The following is a 21,230-nucleotide window of genomic DNA, read 5'->3' on the forward strand; positions in this document are numbered from 1 at the left end:
ACGTGCTTATATCCGAAAATATATAAAATACCCGGAGCCATTATTTATTTTTCAAATCAGAGCCATTGTCAAGTTCTCTTTAATATTTTTTCCCTCCCCAGGGTTGTTTTTCCTTCGGTTATTTCCGAATAAGCGAATTCAGAGCCGACGTGAAAGGACGCAAATGAAATATAGAATTGACTATACGTATGTGTGTATGTATGTATGGGTATAGGCGTGTGATACGGAAGGAGAGAAGCTGAAGGGCTGCTATGCGGACGATTGAAAGCGCGAGAACCGGTTCATTCATGAAGTTATCGACAGGCACGGGCGGTTGACGACGACGACAATGCAAAACCGAGAGAGATAAATAAATAACTTGTTTTCCCCAATTCCACATCCTATCCTTTTCATTTCCCAACGCCGTTCTATTTGCGATATTCCCTTTGTTTGCAAAAATCAGAGTATAAACCCTGTACACGGGTATATAATATCCATACGGTGTGGTTACACAAAAGGTGTGTTACGTAAGTATATGAATAAAAGATACAATACGAGAGATAAAGACGGAGATACGAGGCGTGAACTTTTGCATTATTCTATACAATATACCTTGTATAAATTATGAGAAACGATAACGCGAGACTAGGTAAAACGGGTGAAATGATTTGGAATAAAAGAATGAAAACAGAGAATTGAGAACAACTTGGAGAATGTGATTTGAACAAAAAATAAAACAAATAGCATTTTTTTTTAAATTAGGTAGAACAGATTAGAAACAATGGTGAAAAAAACGAAAGCAGTAAAAGTATGACACGAATAATAAAAAGCACCAATACGGTTCTATGTCATGTCCTTTGATGCACCGATAGTCGAGTGTTTTCACATTCGTGTCTTTCATCGATAATTAAATCGATATATGACCGGAAGTAATGAAATTTCGCAGAAAAATCCCACCAGGATCACACAAATCGTAAGTAAATCGTCAATAAATTATTGCTATAAAATGCATACGAAATCATCAAGGGAAACTTCTTTTATCCCCTGATTTATATTCGTGTTAGTTTTCTGGGATCGGAATCACGACGAAGCTTGACCGAAACGAACCCGAGCATTTAGTACAAGATAAACATTCTATTTCCAGCAGTAAGATGAAATTTCTTTTGCAATATCTGAATTTTTTTTTTTTTTTGCTTAATCAGCTTTGCTTGTGGCATAAAAAAAAAAATTTGAGAAAACGTAACCGACTCGATCATAAAGCACGCTGTACCAGACGTAACGGCAAACTATTAAACACGTGTCAAGTAAATGTCAAACAAGAGAGCGATAAATGGTATAATTAAAAGAATTACGGCTATAAAGTTGTCGTATAAAAAGTTACGAGATGCACAGTATAATTATATGTGCAAGTTACAATACACACCGAATTATAAACAACGCTGCACTGTTCAACTTTTCTCAAACGATTTTTTTTTTTATATATATATATATCTTCCAACTGGCACGGAGATGAGACTGTATAATAAAAATAAAAAAAAATAAATAAAAAAAGCTCAACAACGACAGATATTACACGCAGTGGAGAAGAACCGGAAACTGTGATACACGGCCGCTACGTATTATATGGCTATGTAACATAGCCATAGACTCACACACGGTGTACTAAATTTTCAAAAATAGGTCTGCATCGAAGCGGCGAATTAAACGATGTTTAGAAACATTTTTCCGTAAATTTGTTGCCGGTCCGAGTCCAGAGAGAGAATTTTGCGAATCGAATTCGTACATCGCGATATGTCCCAAGCGTATGTAACGACATAAAAATATTATGCGCGTAGATACGTCGTTTCTGGGTTGGGATGAGCACGGATATTTGTAGGTTGAGATGGAATCGCGAAGCGGAGGACGAGCAGAAGGCGTTTAATGGATCCCGGCATGTTGGGCTTGTAAACTATTATGCACCTAAGAATAGCCAGGAGGCTCGAAGGCACGTTAAGCAGAACGGGCAAACAGCCCAAGGCTTGCGAATCAATTCCTTCCTCTTCGTTGCTACCGTTAAAGTTCCTCGGGTCCAAAAGGCTCCGAAGTTATACGATCTCGAGAAAAGAGAACGAGGAAATTGGTCGGAAGGGGGAAAATTGGAAGAGTATAAATTATATACCCTTTGTTATAATAGTCGGGATTCAGGGTAAAACTTGTTCGTAGTTTCACTTTGAGGATGCATGTATCTGTATAAATACTTGTAACGCTGATCTACCGCAAATTTCGACTAGCTCGGTGCAACGAAGCTGCAATCTTGTTTGGAAAGCACGGAATAAAGAACGTCGCGCAAGAATCACCCGTAAAGTACGTCGGAAAAAAAAATAATCAAGAATTGTGCGAATTGTTGGTACAGCTATTCGAAAATCAGTAGCGTCAATTTCATGTGAGGATCCATTCGCTCGAAATGCAAATGGATGATTTTGATTCGTTAATCAACGTTCGTTTCTAGCGATTTTTATCGATTTTCGGTGCATTTCGGATTTGGTATAATCTACTAGTGAAATCGGAACGGTCACAGAAAATGATCTAGAAATTCGTAGGAGAATCAATTGGTAAGGTGAAAATCAACGAAAGCATGAAGCGTTATAACGTGTATAAGAGATCAGTAGAATGTCGATGAATGGAAAACTACGCAGATTTGGCATTTGCCGTAGCACTTGGAAAATTTTTGTTTTACGCGACGCGCGATTTTCTCAGAACTGTCGTTACAATAATGTGTAATTTAAAATGGTTCGCTATACTTTCCAACGATTTCATTTACCTTGAACGACTCCTCGCGATTACAAAGAGCATTTAGGAAATTCAAGCTCCTTTGGTTGAGGCGGGATTGAAATTGCGAATTTTTCGGTAGCGAAAATTGAAATCGAACTTTGACGAAACATCGTAGTTCCGAAAGTGAAAGAATGAAAAAATTTTAAAATCTAAATCATAGAAATTCCGTATGATCCAAGATTTTCACTCCAGTGAATTTTTGGCCGGGTGAATTTTCACGATTTTCATCCGTCTTTGTTTTGGAATTTCGATATTTTCACGTTGGGAATCGTGATCCTTCCGATTTTCGCTTTTTCTGATTTTTCACCACCACTCGCAATTCGTTAAGCTTCGCTGTGCGAGTGTGTTTTGATTTTCGAAATTTTACTACATCGAAACTTTGCTCTCGCTTCGTCGTTTCTTCAAATTTTGAACTCTTTGCTTCGCTTTCGGTCCTCTTCAAATTCGTAACTTGAACCGCGCCCCCTTTGGTCAAAAATCTGATTTCCAACCCTCGCAACTTGTGACTCCCTCCGTAAGAATCAACGCCAAGTGTTACACTATATACGCAATATCCCTTCCGGCGGATAAAACGCCACGGAGAAATAACGATATTCCCAGTGAATATCCACGCCGTGGAGTTCCGAGTTCCGAGGGCGGATGGATGCGTACGCGTATCCTGGACGAAACGGCGGCACTTTGATCCTCTGCCAACTCAATCCGCGGTACGTAACCACCTAGGTACAAGCGAGGAGGGCGATGCAGCGCAATGTAAGATTCCGAAAGTCTCCAGGATTGAATTCCACCGATCCTCCTCCCAGCGACGAGCTAGCTGCACATAGACTCATCGTCTCTCCTCTCCTCCGTTATTTGCGACCCCGGTGCCTACTTATATTCGATATTTTATTAACGCTCCGGAAACGACACCTAAGCGTTCCCCTCGACTCAGAGGCGTCTCTGCCACGGTAGTAAATGGAAAATCGTTTGCCCCCCCCCCAAGTTCATCGTGGTTTTTTTCCCCCACGTGCCCGCAGAGTTTTACCCACGGCTCCGGTCGATCGAATCGATGGACTCTCCGATTGTTCCGGTTTTTCTACGATATTCGAGCCGAAAATTATGCTCGCGTGTGCGAATACCGTTTTTCCAAGTTATGCCTCTTCGTGCGGAAAATTTTTCCTCGGCAAAAACGATGGTATTTTTGTTTTTTTTTTTCTTTCTTTTTCTTCTTTCTTTCTTTGCTCCCCATTTTTCGTACCGTTTACAGATATGCAACGACTATCGGAATTTTTTCTTAATAGATTCTCTTCCGGGGTGTCAGTTTTTTTTTTTAAGATTGTTTGCAGATGATTTTTAGGGATAAAGATAATGCGAGTTGGATTCATCTTCTTCCATACAATTCTATCCTTTGTTCTCATATTTTTCTCACCGTATGAACATAAGATAAACTTTTTACCGGAACATTATAAACGACGTTATTCAGAGTCGAGTCTTTGATGTAATTCTGTCAATACAAATAATCCAATGATAACGACTTTCTGACGGTAAAAAAACTCTTCGCAATCTACTAAACCGAAAAGGAAAAAAAAAACGTATAATTTGAGCTCAATGAATATTTGTTTGGAAGTGGCGGAGAGGAAAATTCTGTCGCTCGGTGTAAATTTTACACTCTTATCTCCCTATTATCTTCGTGAAAAAAAATTATTTCCAGCAACAGAATATTTTGCCGAATCGGCGATTCATTTTTTCTTAGCGTATTGTAAGAATCTCCATTTTTCATGTTTCATATCTTTTCGACTATCTAGACTGAAACTGAGGATAATCTTAGCTTTTATATACGAACGGACATTTTTTATGACAAACTATCCTCCGTCTAATATCTAGATGCGTATTTATAGTCATATTTTCACCTAGGTATAAGAAATAATTCTCATCATCTTGTCCAGCATTGCAAGGTGTAAATTTTGAAGCATGCATTTAGTCGGTTACTGCGGCACGCTAGCATTTATAGAACGGATCGATCCTTGGCTGCGGCAGCAGAGGAAAGCTTCCAGAGCGTTATAGACAAAAATGAGGAAATTGAATTTTCACTCCGTCGATGAAAAGGACGAAATCATTAGCCGTGCTGCGTTGAAAGGTTTTGTGACCAAGTTGAATTGAGGGTTGAGTTAAGGGTGGTTTCGACGAAACGAGGAGCGGATCGAACACCGCGGTCGTAAATTAAACTATATATTACACGTATATACGTACCTATAACAAATATCAACGTACAGCCTCGCTGAGACTGAAATCAGTGTCGTAAAAAGCAATTATACATCATGTTGACGATATCATTGCTGCCACAAGTTTAGATACTGTATATTAAACGCGATTTTGTCAATCTAGACTCTGAAAAAATTTTACGCTTTTATCATAAAAATTAAATTGTAGTCGCATTTTGTAGAAAATTTACTTGTGGGAACACAACATTATGATGTAAATGACAAAATTATTGAAATCAGTGTGTCTAAATCGCATACAAATTTAATTCAATAAAATATACTTGTCAATAAGAAATCAATTTTCACTTTGTCAATTTGATCAAATAATACTTTTTTGCGTGGTATCGTCAAAATATTAAATACCCTATGGTAAATTAAACTAAATCGCTTCGTACGGTTCACCGAATCTATTCGACGGATAAAGGTCGGTAAAATTTACGAAGTCATGAGAGCTACTAACCGATTACCGCTATCAAATAACACGTCGCATCGTAAATCCACAAAATTTTTGTTCAAGTGGCAAAATACTCTCCGTAACGCGTTGAAAATCCTGTCTCTCGAAAGAAGTAAGACGAGGAGTTGTTACGAGAGGCTTCGGGCGTCTGTCTAGTAAGTCAGTAGAACTAACTCGTTCGTGGTTCAATGGGATTGAATCATCCCGTCGATTCACATTGGCACGTTTCTTCGTCATTGTTTGACGTGGCACTTAATTCCTGTATCACAAATCGCAATAAAACTATAATTTCTTCAGTTACGGTAACCAAAAAATCGTTTTTCAATCCTTGCGAAGTGATTTCGCTGCGTAGATCTGATTCCGCCACCGCAACAGAATCCATGGAATTGCGGCGCAGAACATTATCTCAGACGTAACCAAAACATCTACTTTTCTCGCACCGTAAAATCGACTAAACGTCGCAGTCGTGTGAAAAAAATGTTTGGTCGGATGTACATTAACCCTGAAATTTCGTTGTCAGGATCAAATTTTGGTCGTTACGACGAAGTTTTTTGTCCGAGTGCACAGCAGAAGCTTATTTAATAAAAGTTTGCAAATTGACAACCTGCGGCATTATCAGAGAGAGAAAAAGCTTTTCCCTAAAGCGGTGTAACATTTGGATACTCGAGGAGTCGGAGAAATCGGAAAAGCCCGCAGTAACCAATTGCAGTCCGACAGCACGGCTATCCGTATATCCGCGATGTATGCGCACGCGTGTGTGCATAAATAAAATATGGGTAAAAGGTGAAGTTGAGGTAGAGCGAAAGTATCAAAATTTAATGCGAGGCGAGGTGGTTCGAGGCCCGTGCTTGTTTCTCTCCGTTTCAAAGCAATTTGCTATTCATAAGAGTCGTATGCAAAGCCAACGGCGGCACCAACGACGACGCCCTGCGAGGCGCTGCCAGCGCTTGCAAGCTTTCGGCCGAGTAAGTCGAGGGTTTATTAGCTGCTGCTGGAGCTTTCAGGCGTTGCGTTGCAACGTTGACCCGAAGCCGCAGCTCGATTACGCCTCACTTCACCGGACTGTAAATGAAGGTTCGGTGTGCACGCGTCATTTCACCCACCCACCCCAAAATATAAGCGAGGGAGAAGAAGCTCGAGCGGAATACAAGTCGAAGAGTCAAAGAGTTTCGTATCTACCTATTTTCTTATCGATTAAGAAAACTTTATATCGCCGACTTTGATCGCGATGTTTATTTTCATTGCAGTTTTACGGGCAAGCTTCTAAAAGATAGCTATGTTACGCAACCGCGGTAATACGTCCCAGTTAAAAGTAATAATAGTAAAAAGAATATATATATATATGTATATCAAATTAGATAGGTAATATAATTGCGATGGTTCGATTATTCTGTACAAGACATTTGTTCACCATCGGGTAAAGTTAAGCGCCCTGCAAAAATTGTCTGCGTTACCATTTTTGCATAACAAAAATCATTTAAACTCCTGTACACTTGGGGGGGGGGAATGTAAAAAGCTACGTTCATCTGCAAATTAAAATCAATCACGCGGTAATCTCGAAGATTGGATAATACGCATAGTTTTAATCCCGCGTGAAGAATAATTATCTCCGTATACAGTATTATAACGAAAAGTTCTAAATTTTCTTTCTTCTTCTACCTCTTCCGCTGTGACGCTCTATTTTTCATCATCCCCTTCTTTTCTGTTTCTTCCATTGCTGCACGGTAAGGGGGCGGCGAGAAACGGCGTAAATAACGGACGATTCGCGTGCCAAGGAATTCGGGGGATTCCTGCTGGGGATTCGAAGGGTAGAATTTTATCGGATTTCGCATTTCGATATATGGAATTTCGATCCGTTTACGACTGGCGGCGGGGGGGGGGGGGGGGAGGGGGGGCGGAAGGAGAGAAAAGATCGCGAGAGGGAGATAAAGAGAAAGAGAAATAATATAACAGGGATAAAGAAAAAAGAATAGGAAGAGGATGTAAAAGAATAAGACGGAAAATAAAAGTGGAAAAAATTCTCTTTGAACGTGAAATAGAAGTTTTGGAAATTCTAAACCGTGGCGCGTAAAAGTTGAGGGTGGAATGGCGAACGATTCGATAAGGCAACACCTGCGGACCGAACGAGTTTTCTACTCGGTGACACACGCGTCATTTCGTACGAGAAATTCATTTTTCAAAACTCGTTGAGCTATCGTCGTGCACGTACCTAAAACTATCTTATTCTTTGCACGTATCGTTAAAATAACATGCTATTATACGTAATTTTGTTTGAACAGGTGAAGATTCGACAATTGTTGATCGGAGTGGAAACGATAACTCAAACAATACATTGTCAACTCCGATCGCGAAGTTTTATCGTCACTTCGGCAATTCTCGTTATAAAAAATAATCCCGTCGAAAGTAAATTCATCAATTCGTCAATTATCTGCTTCGAATGAGTTACAGTCAAAAAAAAAAAAATACGAATTTGCGGTAATTGGTTCGACTCACCGTTCCGAAAAAACTTGCAAAGGTCTTTTCGTTTTTGACGATCATTGCATGCGTCGTTAAAACTACGTTAAACAAACAACTTTGGATTATAAATAAAGCAGAAAAACTACTTCACCTACTACGGGTTCAAACAGAAAATATCTAACACACTTTTCACGATTGCTTCGAGAAAATTCGTATAATATTATATATAATATAGTACATACTACACGCACGTATGTACATAGAATCTCTAACTCTGGTGACGAAGTCGCGTCGTCTTTTGACTCTGGAATTACTCAAGTGGCACGAACGAAATATTGGAAGAAAATCGTGCCGGAATATGTTATAAGGTGAGGTAAAAATTTCGTCACTGCGTGTCAATGTCAAAATCGAATACATCTCTGTTTGAAGATAGACCCCTTATACTCATAAAATATATACGTATATTAGGGTGGTTCTTATTTTGGTCACGTCGGAATTTCTTTGCACTCCCCCTCAGAAAGTAATCAACATATAAGAGAAAAAAATCTGGCTAAATCCCCGATTTTTTCGGACAATACTCTAAGACGCCACGCTGAGCAATCAAATTTCGCTAATAACGTGATAAATGTTAGATTTAAGAAAATTTTACAACCGATCGTTTTTGTAGAGCATTCAATTTACTACAAATCAGCTAAAAGAAATGTTTTTATGGTAAATGGTTTTGAAGCGATAAACAGTTTTCTTTAAAAAAAAATTTCAATTCCATGCATTTTTCCATGCAAAAATTTTACTCCCTGGCGAGGCGTGTTAGATTTACGGGAAAAATTCAAGGATTTAGCCAGATTTTTGTCGATATATTTTGATTACATTCGGGGGGGTGAGCGCGACGAAATTCTGACATGACCATAATAAGAACCACTCTAATATATATATCGAAATTTTTACACTCTTCTATAATAACATGACGCACAAATTTCCATTATATAATATCTTATCACCTCAATCCTTTCCCCCCCTGAAATTGACCTTTTTTCACCGTATATACAATTACAACGATATTAATGGCAGATGATAAAATTTGACGTTATCACTGTCAAACGTATTTAAATATCTGAACGATAATAACCAAAAAAGAGAATGTAAAGTTTTTATCGCATTGCATATCGACCGCAAGTATATGAATCTTAAAAAAGATTCCCTTTAAATTAAGCGACTCGCGTGAGAAAAATCATTACTTCGCGCTTTCAGGGATGTCCGAAATTTATTAAACCATGACAAACGCAACGTACTCTTAATTCGAAAAGCCAACTCCGTATAAACGTCGTTCTAAAATTGTGGAATAATCAATATTTCCGCTTACGTTTCCGTCGCGTTAACGTTACTTCAGCCTCATCATCGACTCGCCTCTAAGTTTCAACAAACGGAATACGCGTACGTTGCATGAAAATTTGGCAGGAATCTTCCGCGTCGAGATCTTGATCCCAATCACTGCACGCTACGAAGTTGCAAACTGTAACTATTCCGTTCTGTACAACGTGTAGGTGTAACAGACACGATACGTGCGTACCTAAAGCAGTATGTAATACATAACAGAGCTGGCTAAACACAGGCGGTATGCGACTAGCTGAACGGATTTCGGGAAGGGAAAAAGGAGACGAGGAAAAATCGGGCATCCTCTTACCCATATAAATACGATGAACAAGAGGCGACGTGGGGCAGCGAGGAAAAGTTAGGGAGCCAATTTGGCAGGAAAAAAACATCCAGTCAAACTATACGAGGCATAAAATCACCGGGAAGGAAATCGCGCCCCGTGCCGTACATTTCCGGAATATTTTAGCCTGTGCAGCTACACGAATCCTACACATTTACAGGTATTGTTATTGCTATTATTATTATTATTGTTGTTGTTGTTGTTGTTGCTGTTGTTGTTAGAATTATTATCACGACAAACAAATGTTTGCAACGTTACCGTTCGTTCATTGCCTGTTTAACAGCGATTGGTACAACGTATGTACTTGTATACGTGTGTAAATTGTGTACGTATGCAACTAAGATAAAGTATACGAGAAAATGAGACAAATTCGACGTTTAAAAGTCACTCTCCCAAGTGTGCGTTGAATCTCGTACCTAATATAAAACAACGTATGCATACTCGTGCGGTCGTGCAAGTGTTTGCATGGCACGAGTGTGCATTTATACGTATGTGCATTTAGTGAAACATGAATATGTAAGTTATACAGTGATGATAATTGGCAGAGTAGCGTGCGCGATTACAAAATTTCACTAACGAAATGTTGTTTCTGAGACAAATACATGTGCATGTGCCTCCGTTCGACTGATGTAAATTTATATCGTTACGTAATCAAATGGCACGCGTGTGCGTGTGTGTGTTACAATCAAGAATGCGGACGTGCCGTAGCGTAATAAAAACGTAGCGGCAAATCCGAGTCTTATACATATATTGTATAGGTATTATTACACGAGAGCAAAGAAGAGAATGGCGAAAAAATAAGAGAAAATAATTATAGCCCAAGGATCTGATGAATTTTATACAACATCATTACTTTACACCTGTATATTACATTTTTCATCGATGAAACATTAATTCAAGGCGTTTAGAATCGTACAAGAATGAAACAAAAAAAAACACGTAAATTAGACACGAAATATTCAAACTCGTATCATTATCGTTATCTGTCCAAAGATTAAAAAAAAAAAAAAAAAAAAAGCTATCCATAGCTTGTAATAATCGTAAAAAAAAACCATGTCTTCTCTGAAAGTATAGAATACAAAGAATCGCCCGATCTAGCGAATGGCAGACATCGGGTTTGCCGAACCGTTTCCACGCCCATAACCTTCAACAACTTATCCGCGGATCAGGGTTAGTGGGCTACATCTAGTTGTTTTGTTTTTTGTTTTGATTATTACGTACCGTCGAAAAGTCTATCAGCCGCATAAGAAAACAACTTGCATGTGTACGGTGAGTACGTTGGAAGAAATTTTTACCGTATATCGGATCCCGAATTAATTTCGAGCTTTCCAGAGTTCGTTAAATAACATAACTAATACCAATAGTAATTACATATATATATTCTCTAAACGGTGAATCAGATATTGCGCTAATAATATGTATATTATCAATCGGGGTCCTTGCTGCGCGAATAAAAATTTCACTTTTTTATGTATCTGTGAATAACAGAGAGAAATGTAAAATAATCAGGTCACGTCCGTGTCTTTTTCGTTGAAGAACATCGCAATTGGCAATATTATGCTTGAAATTAAAATGAACACGTTTTTCTGACACATGCTTGGAAAGTTGGATTTCCGAATCCTGTGAAGCGTGCGTAAATTTCGCAATCTTACGCACTCGGACTTCCTTTGCGCATTCGTATTTTTCGACGTAGTAATTTTATGCACGAACTTTACGCACCGCTAGTGACGTCATTGGGCCGACAATGGGTTCAACCTGAAGTTTACGCGGTTGGGTTTGGTTTCGTAAAGCCGGGTCTCTGTGCCTCTGGATTGTCCCTGATCTACCGCTATTGAATTATTACGTTACATTCGTTTTCTTCTGAAATCAAACTTTTCTTCACAAGTGCTAGAAAAAATATCGTGCATGAAAAGTGGGGCTTCACGTAGCAGTTTAACGGGGACAAAAGGAACCAATTTCATCCCAGTGTTGTAAAGATAAGTTCGCGATCGCTTCACTGGAATATCACTTTCGTCCCTAGGGAAAATAAATTGACCACTCGCATCCCGCAAAGCTCCACCACTTTTCATTGCCTTGTTACAAAAACTATACTGCGTGATTCCAGCCAAAAGTTAATCGCGACTCGTACGATTGCCGCAAACTTCGCACTAGTTGAAAATCGCCCACTTTCCGCACTAGTAACACTTAAATTACTGTTATAGTGTATATGTACAGATTATACGCGGTACGTTAAGCATACCGAAAGATATTTTTACTTGTCAGAACGCACTTTTTACCTAGTTTAACCTTTTACCATAACCGACGATTCGTTATGAACAGAATAGAATAAAAAAGACAAAAACTACGAAAATCAGTCGACGCTGAAGTTGGTAACGTTAAGGTAACGAAATATCAGGGAATAAATCGTGACCGCCCAATTTGACAATGATGTTTGTTTTTTTATTCAAACTATAAGCAAGTTTCGTTTATCACGGCTTACCAGGTTTCAGGCGGTGGTAAAGTTGCGAAGTAACGATTTTTTCCCAAACATATGCAACGTTGCACTAACGTCGCTAACTTCACCCTCGTAAAGATAAAACGAGTTTCATTTTTTATATGTCGCGGTGTATATCTGCTTAAACTTCCGTTAAATTGACAACAACAAAATTATGACCCGAAGGCTTTCTCTCCCTGGTAAACATCATGTGACAAAATTTTTCACGCAATCATTTCCGCAGGCAAATGTATTTCGTACATCGTACATCGTATATAAGTGCACAATGCACCGCACGTACGTATACAACGCAATACGCTTGGCAAAGTTAAATTAAATTTGAAACAAGGGACAATTCGCGGGCGATAAGTTAAATTGCGACTATAATATTATTATTGACTTACGCTAACGTCGAGTCGTCCCTCCGTCATAGCCGTTGCTGGGTTTGCCGCAGGTCGTGACTCCAATTCGCAAATCCGGTACCCAGTTCCCAATCAGAGATCGTCCCAACTTCTCTTTGCATGCAATTTCAATCCATCAATCCCACTGCGCAGTGTCCTTGCACTTTCTGTTTGCACGAAATTGGGGATCAGGAAAGTACCACGAATAGAAACGGACGAAGAAATGCTATTTCTATGTATACAACATTTGCCGATTAGCGATTGAACGAAATCCTAGGTCGACTGTAAAAACAAAAAGCTCGTACGAGTCTAACGTACGTCTTAGATGCGCGGTAATATCGGAGTCGTTATTATCGACGGAGAAGACAAATGAACGCGCGCGTTCAATCGAGTTTTCGCGCTGTTACTTTTTCTTCCTTCAGATTATCTCTTCTTCCTCGTACATCGCGAGTACGCCCGTATTTGTACGTGTCTTTCTTTCCCCGATTCGATTTCTTGTACTATACGTACTGAACGACGATGCGTCACTTTTTGTCGTTTGCACTCTCGACCGCAAGACGACGGTGGTGAAACCGACAGATCGACGACGATGATTTATACCAATCCATTCGCCTCGAGTTCGATGTTACGACGTCAAAAGGGCAGAATAAACTGAACGGAGAAAAAAAAAAAAAAAAAAAAAAAACACCTCGCCGTCAATCCACCGACACGATTTCATAATATTCACCTACGCTCGCGGCTCTTTTCGGGTAAAAACAAAAGCCGGTGTGACGCCCACGGAAATCTTAAGAGGGTTCACTGGTCAATGTCGACGTTGATGTATATATCGCTAAATATCAAAGTCTACGTATCACAAAAGCGTAAAAGGCTTTAACAGCCCCATTTTATACGCTATATTCAACATAAACAATCCAACACATTTTCACTTGACGCAGAAATAAAGAAATGGCACGAATTCTATGAATTTACTATTGCCATTTCGTTGAATCCGTGCCATTTCTCTATTTCTGTATCTATTGAAAATGTGTTGGAGTGTTTTTGTTCAGATTTACGTATAGATTGGGACTGTTAGACCCTTTTTCGCGTTACAGATGCGTAAACTTCGATACGTTGTGATATATACGACAACGTCGAAATTGACCAGCGAACCCTCTACAATCCCAATTCGCAATGAAGAAAAATAGGAACAGGAATAAGAAATAACCATTATTTTCCAATCGGTAGTAATACTTAGAAAAGTGTACAAGTAAACACCGATCTTCATTGAATATTTTTTATTTCTGTTCCTTTGGTTTTTTTAATCGTACGATGGGTTTGACACACTCGATAATAAAAACGAACTAATCGCGTTAACAATGAGAGAAAGTAGTTCGGTTTAGGTTAGGTTAGGTTAGGTTACGTTGAGTCAGGTTAGGTATCACTGATTCGCTCTCGTGAAAAAAAAAAAAAAAGAAAAAACGAAAACAACCAACCAACAAAGTCACAAACGGATAATAACAAATCGATATTTGACGCACTGCATTTATCGCACATACATTATTATGCATACATATACCAGTAGAACAAAAAACGAAAGCAAACTAACCCGAGTCAATCGAACGATCGAAAACAGTCGGTGATAAACAAACGACGACACACAGAGAAAGTTTGAGAAGTTCGCGCCCGCACGTGACGAACAAACGACAGGCGGCGGTGCAAAGAAGACGCGGCTAAATTCACGTGTGTCGCGCGACTGCCGTCGGAGGACTGAAGCCACTGGGCGCAACTCAGCTGGCTGTCAAGCGCGGGCCGCGAACCTCTCTCTCCCTCCCTCCCGCGCTCCCTCTCTCACTCTCTCTCTCTCTCTCTCTCTCTCTCTCTCTCTCTCTCTCTCTCTCTCTCTCTCTCTCTCTCTCTCTCTCTCTCTCTCTCTCTCTCTCTCTCTCTCTCTCTCTCTCTCTCTCTCTCTCTCTCTCTCTCTCTCTCTCTCTCTCTCTCTCTCTCTTTCTCTCGCCGATGCACCGACGGCGCGAGACTCGCGCGGCCAGCGTCGGGCGAAGAAGGGACGGAGGGGGGAGATATGCTCGAGGAGTTCGGGAGTTAGTTCTCGGGGTGGTGATCTTTGGAGGGGATGAAACGGCGCCGGGGGTGAAAACGAAGGTGCGAGGGGCCCCGCCGTCCGTCGTGGAACGGTAATACCTGTTGAATGCCCGCACCTTCTCCTCTCCGCTCTTCCCTCTCTCGCTCTCTCTCTCTCTCTCTCTCTCTCTGTCTCTCCCTCTCTACGCTCATCTCATCTCACGCAAGAACCGCCGCCCGCGCCTTAACTTATCCAGGAGTCTCCTTCGGCGTGACAGCAATCGCGTCCTTCTACACCCGCTTCACCTACTATGCATTTTCAGCCTTTACTTATTCACCTTCCGGTCAAACGGAAAGCTCGTTCTCGATGGACATATTCTTATTACCATACCGTTTTACCGGGGACGCGACCTTTTCGAATTTCGCTAATACGTTGCCGGCATACGGGTCCTTTGAACGCGGGTCAAACTGAAAGTTCTAGAGATTTTTTGGTTTTTTCCGTGGAAAAGTGTTCAGTGAGGTCTAAGTATTGATGATATTGGTTTGTTTTTTTTTTTTTTTTTTTCATTAGAGTCGGATACCGAGCTATTCTAATTTACGCCCCAAGTTTTTGAACGTTGAGTCGTCTTTCGATGAAAATTCTTTTCCCGACGGAGAGTTGATTACTTTTTGGAAGGTCGATTAATCTAAGACAGGGAAAAACATCGGAAAACTGGCATCGATCAGCATTTATTAAGCGCTTCCGGTCTCTTATAGTTTCAGTATGGTAACAATATTATAAGACTGGTTACACAGGATACATGTGGGAAATAACCATCGATAAATAAATCAGAATCACCTATTGCCGATTCGATAAATTATTTCTCTGCGAAACGTGGAAAAAAAAAAATATTCAATAGTAAAAATTATTTTTCGCAAACACGCGAACAATATTTTCTCTCATTCTCGCGGTGTTTTTTAATATACCGCCGTTTCACGTACAATACAATGATGATATAATTTAGATACTTTAAAGCCGCTCTCTGTTATCCGAAAATCGCGTTACACAATATTCTGCGCAAATATCGGTAGGCCCTGTTTAACCCCAGCTTACGTGTATTCCAGATATTCAAGCCTCGTGATCGTAAACGTGGAAATTAAATTTTCATTCCGTCGTCGAAATCATTAACCGCCAGGGCGTTACGGTAAGGCTTCGAGAGAGTTCAAGGGGCATTTTGTGAGGCTTAATAAAGTCGGCATACTTCAGAACCGATTTCAACCTCTTTCGTGGCTCTTTCAAACGTAACTTCATAAATTATGCGTTGAAACGTTGCTGCAGGTTCGTTCTGTCTATCTCTCTCTCTCTCTCTCTCTCTTTTATACGTTATTTTTATTTTTATTTTTATTAGAATGTATTCACGAAGAACTATATTTACAAAAACGTAATCAAGATGAATTATACTTATTACAATAATTAGAACATATTTATTAGTATGTAAGTATCTGGAAAGAATTTAAACTCAAACTTATTCTATATATTGTAATCTCATCTTATTCATATCTTGCCAAAGGCTTGCCAAGGCATAATAAATAATCATATATTTCTCTCTCTCTCTCTCTCTCTCTCTCTGTTTCTCTAAAATCAAACCCGTTCCTCTCGGTCAGAGGCTTCGAGCTTGCTATTTTATACGCGAATCCTACCGCCTTTTGTATAATGAGCCGGATTTTATTCCGCGATATAACGAGATTGATATTCCTGCGGAAATTGAGCGCGGAAGGCACCGCGAATGAATGAGAAAAATTGGAGAGGCTGACCGCGTTACGACGTTTTCTCGATTCGCTTGATTTCTTATTTTCCGAATCCTTACGTGCACCTGCCGTCACAAACCAGTAATGAGGGAGAAAATAACCGAGGAAAAATAAATTTAAAGGCTCAGATCGAAGCAGTGATTGCTTAGAAAATACGTGCGCGGAGTGCAGAGAGGGCGCGGGGTGAATGTCTGTAACCTGACACACGGACACATGTGTGTAGGTGCAAAGCCGATCGCGAGGGAAACCAGCTTCGGGTTTCCCGGCAGACATAAGCCGCGTGTCGCAGTAACTGCACGTGACTACCGACCCTTTTATCCCTGGTCCAAAAGGCAGGAAGCCTTTGACAGGACGAGAGGAAACACGGAATTTCAAATCACGTGTTGCACGCCGTTTCGTGCGAAGTGCCCGAAACACTCTTAATTTACCCACCGATTGTACTTCCGGGAAAATCGATCCCGCTTATGCGACATATTGTCATCTAGATGTTTTTTGCGTACATTAACGACAGTCGAATCTGGACGATACGAAGGATAACTGTTTCTCATGTGATTATATCTATAGATATCTAATTCTGATTTCCTTTACGTAACTAATGATTGAGAAAATAGTTTTGATTATTATATGTATAAAGTTTGTTTTTGTAGAAACCAGAATGATATTTCGGATTTCAAGAAAAATTATTACCTATTTTCTCAAACATTTATGGTAAATAACAATTGAACAAACATTCAGTTCTGCATTTAAATCACTTTTATAATACAAAGATTGTAATTATCAATAAAATACAGATGTAAAAGAATTGATGAACAAAGTTTAAAAGTTGATATTTTTCGTACTTCTATTTTCGTACGGATTTTTTTCGAATCAAACCCCTAACGTAATCTCTCATCGTGCTTTCGCTATACCGCCTCTGATAACGTTAATAACGATAAAATCCGTCACATCTTGACGCAAAACGTTTTCCTTTTTCTTCCGAATAGGCACCCATATTAGCTATCAACCAAAAATTTGAAGATTTATTTATCAACGTAAAAAAGACGAAGACAAACTTTATAAGTAATAAATAAAGCTTTTGGTTATTCTTCAATGTATAGAATCAAAATTTATCTATTCGGATAGAAACTCGAAAATTTTCTTTCCGCTGACCTACATATATCATATTATATAAATTAGTATAATCCTATTTATCATACACTGAGAGAAATTTTTATTTCCGGTTACCGCTGAGTCCTTAACTATTTTTATTTTTTACCACGATCGAAAAATATAGTTCCAGGTACAAAATGAGAATTAGTTTTGTACCTGTTACCAGAAAGTCTAATATCCGTTACTATTCTTTCTCATTACGATCGCCGTTACTATATTTTCTTGCAACTGTTGCGAAAATTTGATACTTGTGCAACGATAAATTGACGTCAAAGCCTTATTTAACTAAAAGAGTAGAGTAAACCTCAGAAACTGATTTTGCGTTGCAATAACCAAAAAAGGATCGATAATAGCGCAAAATGGTTACGTGTATCTCGTTTTTCGTAACCCCAACAATATTCAAACAGCTTTTTTTTCAACGACACCTGAATTATTCAATTATTTCTACTCACCATAAGAAATGAAATTTTTCTCAGTGTAGAATTCAAACTGAAAATTCGTGTTGACCGGTGACAGTCGAAAAGATAACAAGAATAAAAACGTGTGAGTAAAAAAATAAGTGATATTTCCTTATCGTATAACATATATGTGTATAAGATAAAGTACGACGTGAATTTATCAAAAAACATTGTACCTATTATAAAATTGTCTAGAAAACGCGCAAAACTTTCAACGCGTAAGCCGGCAATCGCGCGAATCGAAGCATTTCATCCGAGCGAAAGGTACACGTCGGTTTTGTGCGCGGGGTTATAAAGGTGTAGGCGGCAGGAAAGGACGTGTCGGGGGCAGCTTTTCTCAATTAGTCGTGTCGGCGGTATGATTCAAGATATCAAAAGCTTTGGCCTCGCGCGCTGGGCGACGGATGAGGAAAATAGCCCGGGGCTGCAGACTGTATCAAAGGGAATCCGCTAGGTGGAATTCCCGGCTCTGCCCTCTACAGAGTGCTAAATCATTCCTCTCGCCCCCCGCTCTCTCTCTCATCCGTGTCCAACTTTCTACCCTGTTTTTCGTTTTGTACCTTCTTCGGTTTTTTCTCCTCTCCTCGCGCCTTCTCCTTTTTTTTTTCCTTTTTTTTTTAATTATCTCCCGCGGCATTGCTTGCGAAGCTAACGACGCTTCTTACGCTTTCCGTCGTTTCTCTGCGTCGTCGTCCGTAGTCGAGGCCATTCTTAATTATGTTCATAGAAGGAGGCGCCCGCGTGTGGATTTAAAAAAAAATGTATATATTAGCCAAGATATTTCGAAAAAATTTCCGGCAAATGTCGCGAATTTAATAACTTAAAGTATTCTAACCACCCATTTCATATCGATTTTTGTACGTTTAGAGAAATTTGAAAACATATTTCTTTGCGGTTTTGTGCTAGTTCTGATAGCAAACTAACAGGTTTTCAATACTCGAGAGTAATTACGGCGATTTTTGTTGTTGGAGACAAATTGAGTGAAAAAAAATCGTGAAAATTGAAGTAATAATTCATTTCCGATAAAGTTACCTCTCTAGTCATGAAAAGTGCGGCAAATTTCTTCATATCAGAAATAGAAAAAAAATGCAAACGCGAAATCTCCCGCTGCGAAGTTCGATGTAAATTTCCAGTACGAAGGGTATCCATGATTTTGTACACGTGTTTGCATTTTACAGTATCATATACATATTATTGCTATAGTTATGTATACATATTCACGTATCCCCGACCTGCAAGTATAATGTTTGCGCGTGTTCTACGGTAAATTTCTATTAGGTGCAAGGCAAACTTCAGTTCAAGATTAAGAAGAGCTTTGTCGGTTGTTTTAAAACTTATTTTGTACGTACGTATATTGTTAGTGTACAATATACGAAGGTATATTTTATCGTGCTTGTATAGGTGATCAATGATTAAGCTTGTTTTCAAAAATTATGCGCAATTTTGATGACGTAACTTCGAGGAACACGCTGCCGGAAACTTTGTAACGAGCCTGTCAATTAAATAATTGATGTCGTCGTTAAGAGGCCGATCACGCGTACAATAATAATTAAGGATAAAAGATTGAAAAATATAAGAAAAGTATATACGAAGAGCTAAAGAGCTAAAAGTTATAACAGAACCGAAATTTAAACAAAACACCTTTTGCTAAAATTCAATTTTATTATTATTACGATTAAATTTTTTTCTTTTCCATCACAAACAAAAGAATGAAAAATGGAGTCGGGTACGCAAGTAAAGGACCATTCCGTACATACGTTATTGGTATATATAGGTATTAAGGTAAATGTAGCGTTTCCCTTTGCCGAGGTTGGAAAGGAAGAAAGAAAGAAAGAAAGAAAGAAAGAACGAATCGAGGGAACCGGACGACGTAATGGGAAATCGTTTAAAGGAAATTGGAACTTATGGCGAATTGTCGGAGCTTTTCATCGCAATAGGATGCAGTCGTTGGCTCGCGCGAAAACCTTTCAGCGTTACCGAGTCCCGTCGCCATCTTCGACTTTGCTTTACCATGCCAATTTACCAAAAGATCTTCCGAGTTGCCCTCCTCCCCTCTCATTTCGTTTCGCTATATTTACATTACGAACTAATCAGAACGCTTATTACCCTCGTTCGTAATTCATTCCTTCAACATTTTACGGTCTTGTCAAGCTCGAACCTTGTAAAAATAACGAAAAAAGAAAAAAAAAAAAAGAAAAAGTTATGTAACTCGGCGATTTTACAACACGTCACTCACTCTGATGGGTAATTAATAATTCTACAGCTTGTTTTTTCATATTTTCAAGCTACCCGATGCAGAGCGGCTCAATATTCTTCGTTTTTATTTTTTTAATCAAAGCACCGGGCGATTTCAGGGCTGATAATTGCCCTCGGGATATCGAAGCCTCGCCGTTAGTCAAAATGTGAGCGGATATGAAGTTTGTTCAAATAATACTCAAGGCATGGACAAACACCAAGCAAATTTGTGGGAATCATTTGAATATTATCGGCTGATTCGTAGCAGTAGCGAATTATTATTACCATACATACTTTGGAAAACGAGGAAAGAATTTTCGCCTGTAGTTTTTATGTAATATACGGAACGGAGATCTAATTTTACAAAACGCGAGATAACGAGTCACGATTAGTTCCGCCTCGCGTGAAGCTGAAAATAAAACCGCGGGTCGGGGATAAAAATTTTTTACGAAAAGAAAACATGGCGATGGAACAACGCGCGATGAAACGAATTATCAAATATCCACGAAGTAGTTCAGGTTCCGGTAAAACGTTGAACCGTTTCCCATGCAGACGGAAATAATTAATTGTAGACCCTCCCGTATATAATACGAGTGCAATTTAGCAACAATTGTCATACCTAGAGCTGCAGCGGCGTTCGGTGCGCGGTTCGCTGCACTTCGCAATCGCTGACAAGAGATTTAATTAAAGGTGATCCTCCTCCCCCACGGCGATGGATGAATTAATTAAGCATTGTTTGTTCACCCGCAGCGATTGCCCGCCGCTGCGAAACTTGAACCTTTTTGCATAATCCAGCTTCATCGTAATTGTATTAATTGATCATTGTCTTCGATTCGTTTTCATTCCTTCGTCGATTTGCGTCTGTAATAATGCCTCGCGTTTTTTTTTGGGACGGGGCTGAAGGTCGGAATTTGAAATTTTGCGAAAGTGCTTCAGTCTAAATTATTTTATGGCGAAACTTGAAGTAAAGTATTAAATTTTTACGAAAGAACAGAGTTTCGAACGGACTAAAGTTCCGA

The 21,230-nt window shown here is 39.4% G+C and overlaps 1 protein-coding gene across 8 annotated transcripts in view; it reads right to left on the reverse strand.

Moving 5' to 3' along the window:
• Window positions 1-21,230, reverse strand: part of LOC107225987 (venom dipeptidyl peptidase 4) — a 212,444-nt gene that overhangs the window by 159,157 nt on the left and 32,057 nt on the right. Inside the window, exons 1-2 of one of the 8 annotated variants that reach the window (XM_046730481.1) lie at window positions 14,109-14,254; window positions 12,527-12,690 (exon numbers count right to left, since the gene is read on the reverse strand). The exons of 3 other annotated variants lie outside the window; for them this stretch is intronic. In XM_046730481.1, the coding sequence (XP_046586437.1) occupies window positions 12,527-12,553 (27 nt within the window). In that variant the 5' untranslated portion in view covers window positions 12,554-12,690; window positions 14,109-14,254. Of the gene's footprint in view, window positions 1-12,526; window positions 12,806-13,995; window positions 14,255-21,230 lie in introns of those variants that run through there. 4 more of the 8 variants (XM_046730482.1, XM_046730479.1, XM_046730478.1 and 1 more) reach the window with 4 other exon arrangements.

The sequence above is a fragment of the Neodiprion lecontei genome, chromosome 2 (genome assembly GCF_021901455.1).
Source record: "Neodiprion lecontei isolate iyNeoLeco1 chromosome 2, iyNeoLeco1.1, whole genome shotgun sequence".
Taxonomy (NCBI): domain Eukaryota; kingdom Metazoa; phylum Arthropoda; class Insecta; order Hymenoptera; family Diprionidae; genus Neodiprion; species Neodiprion lecontei.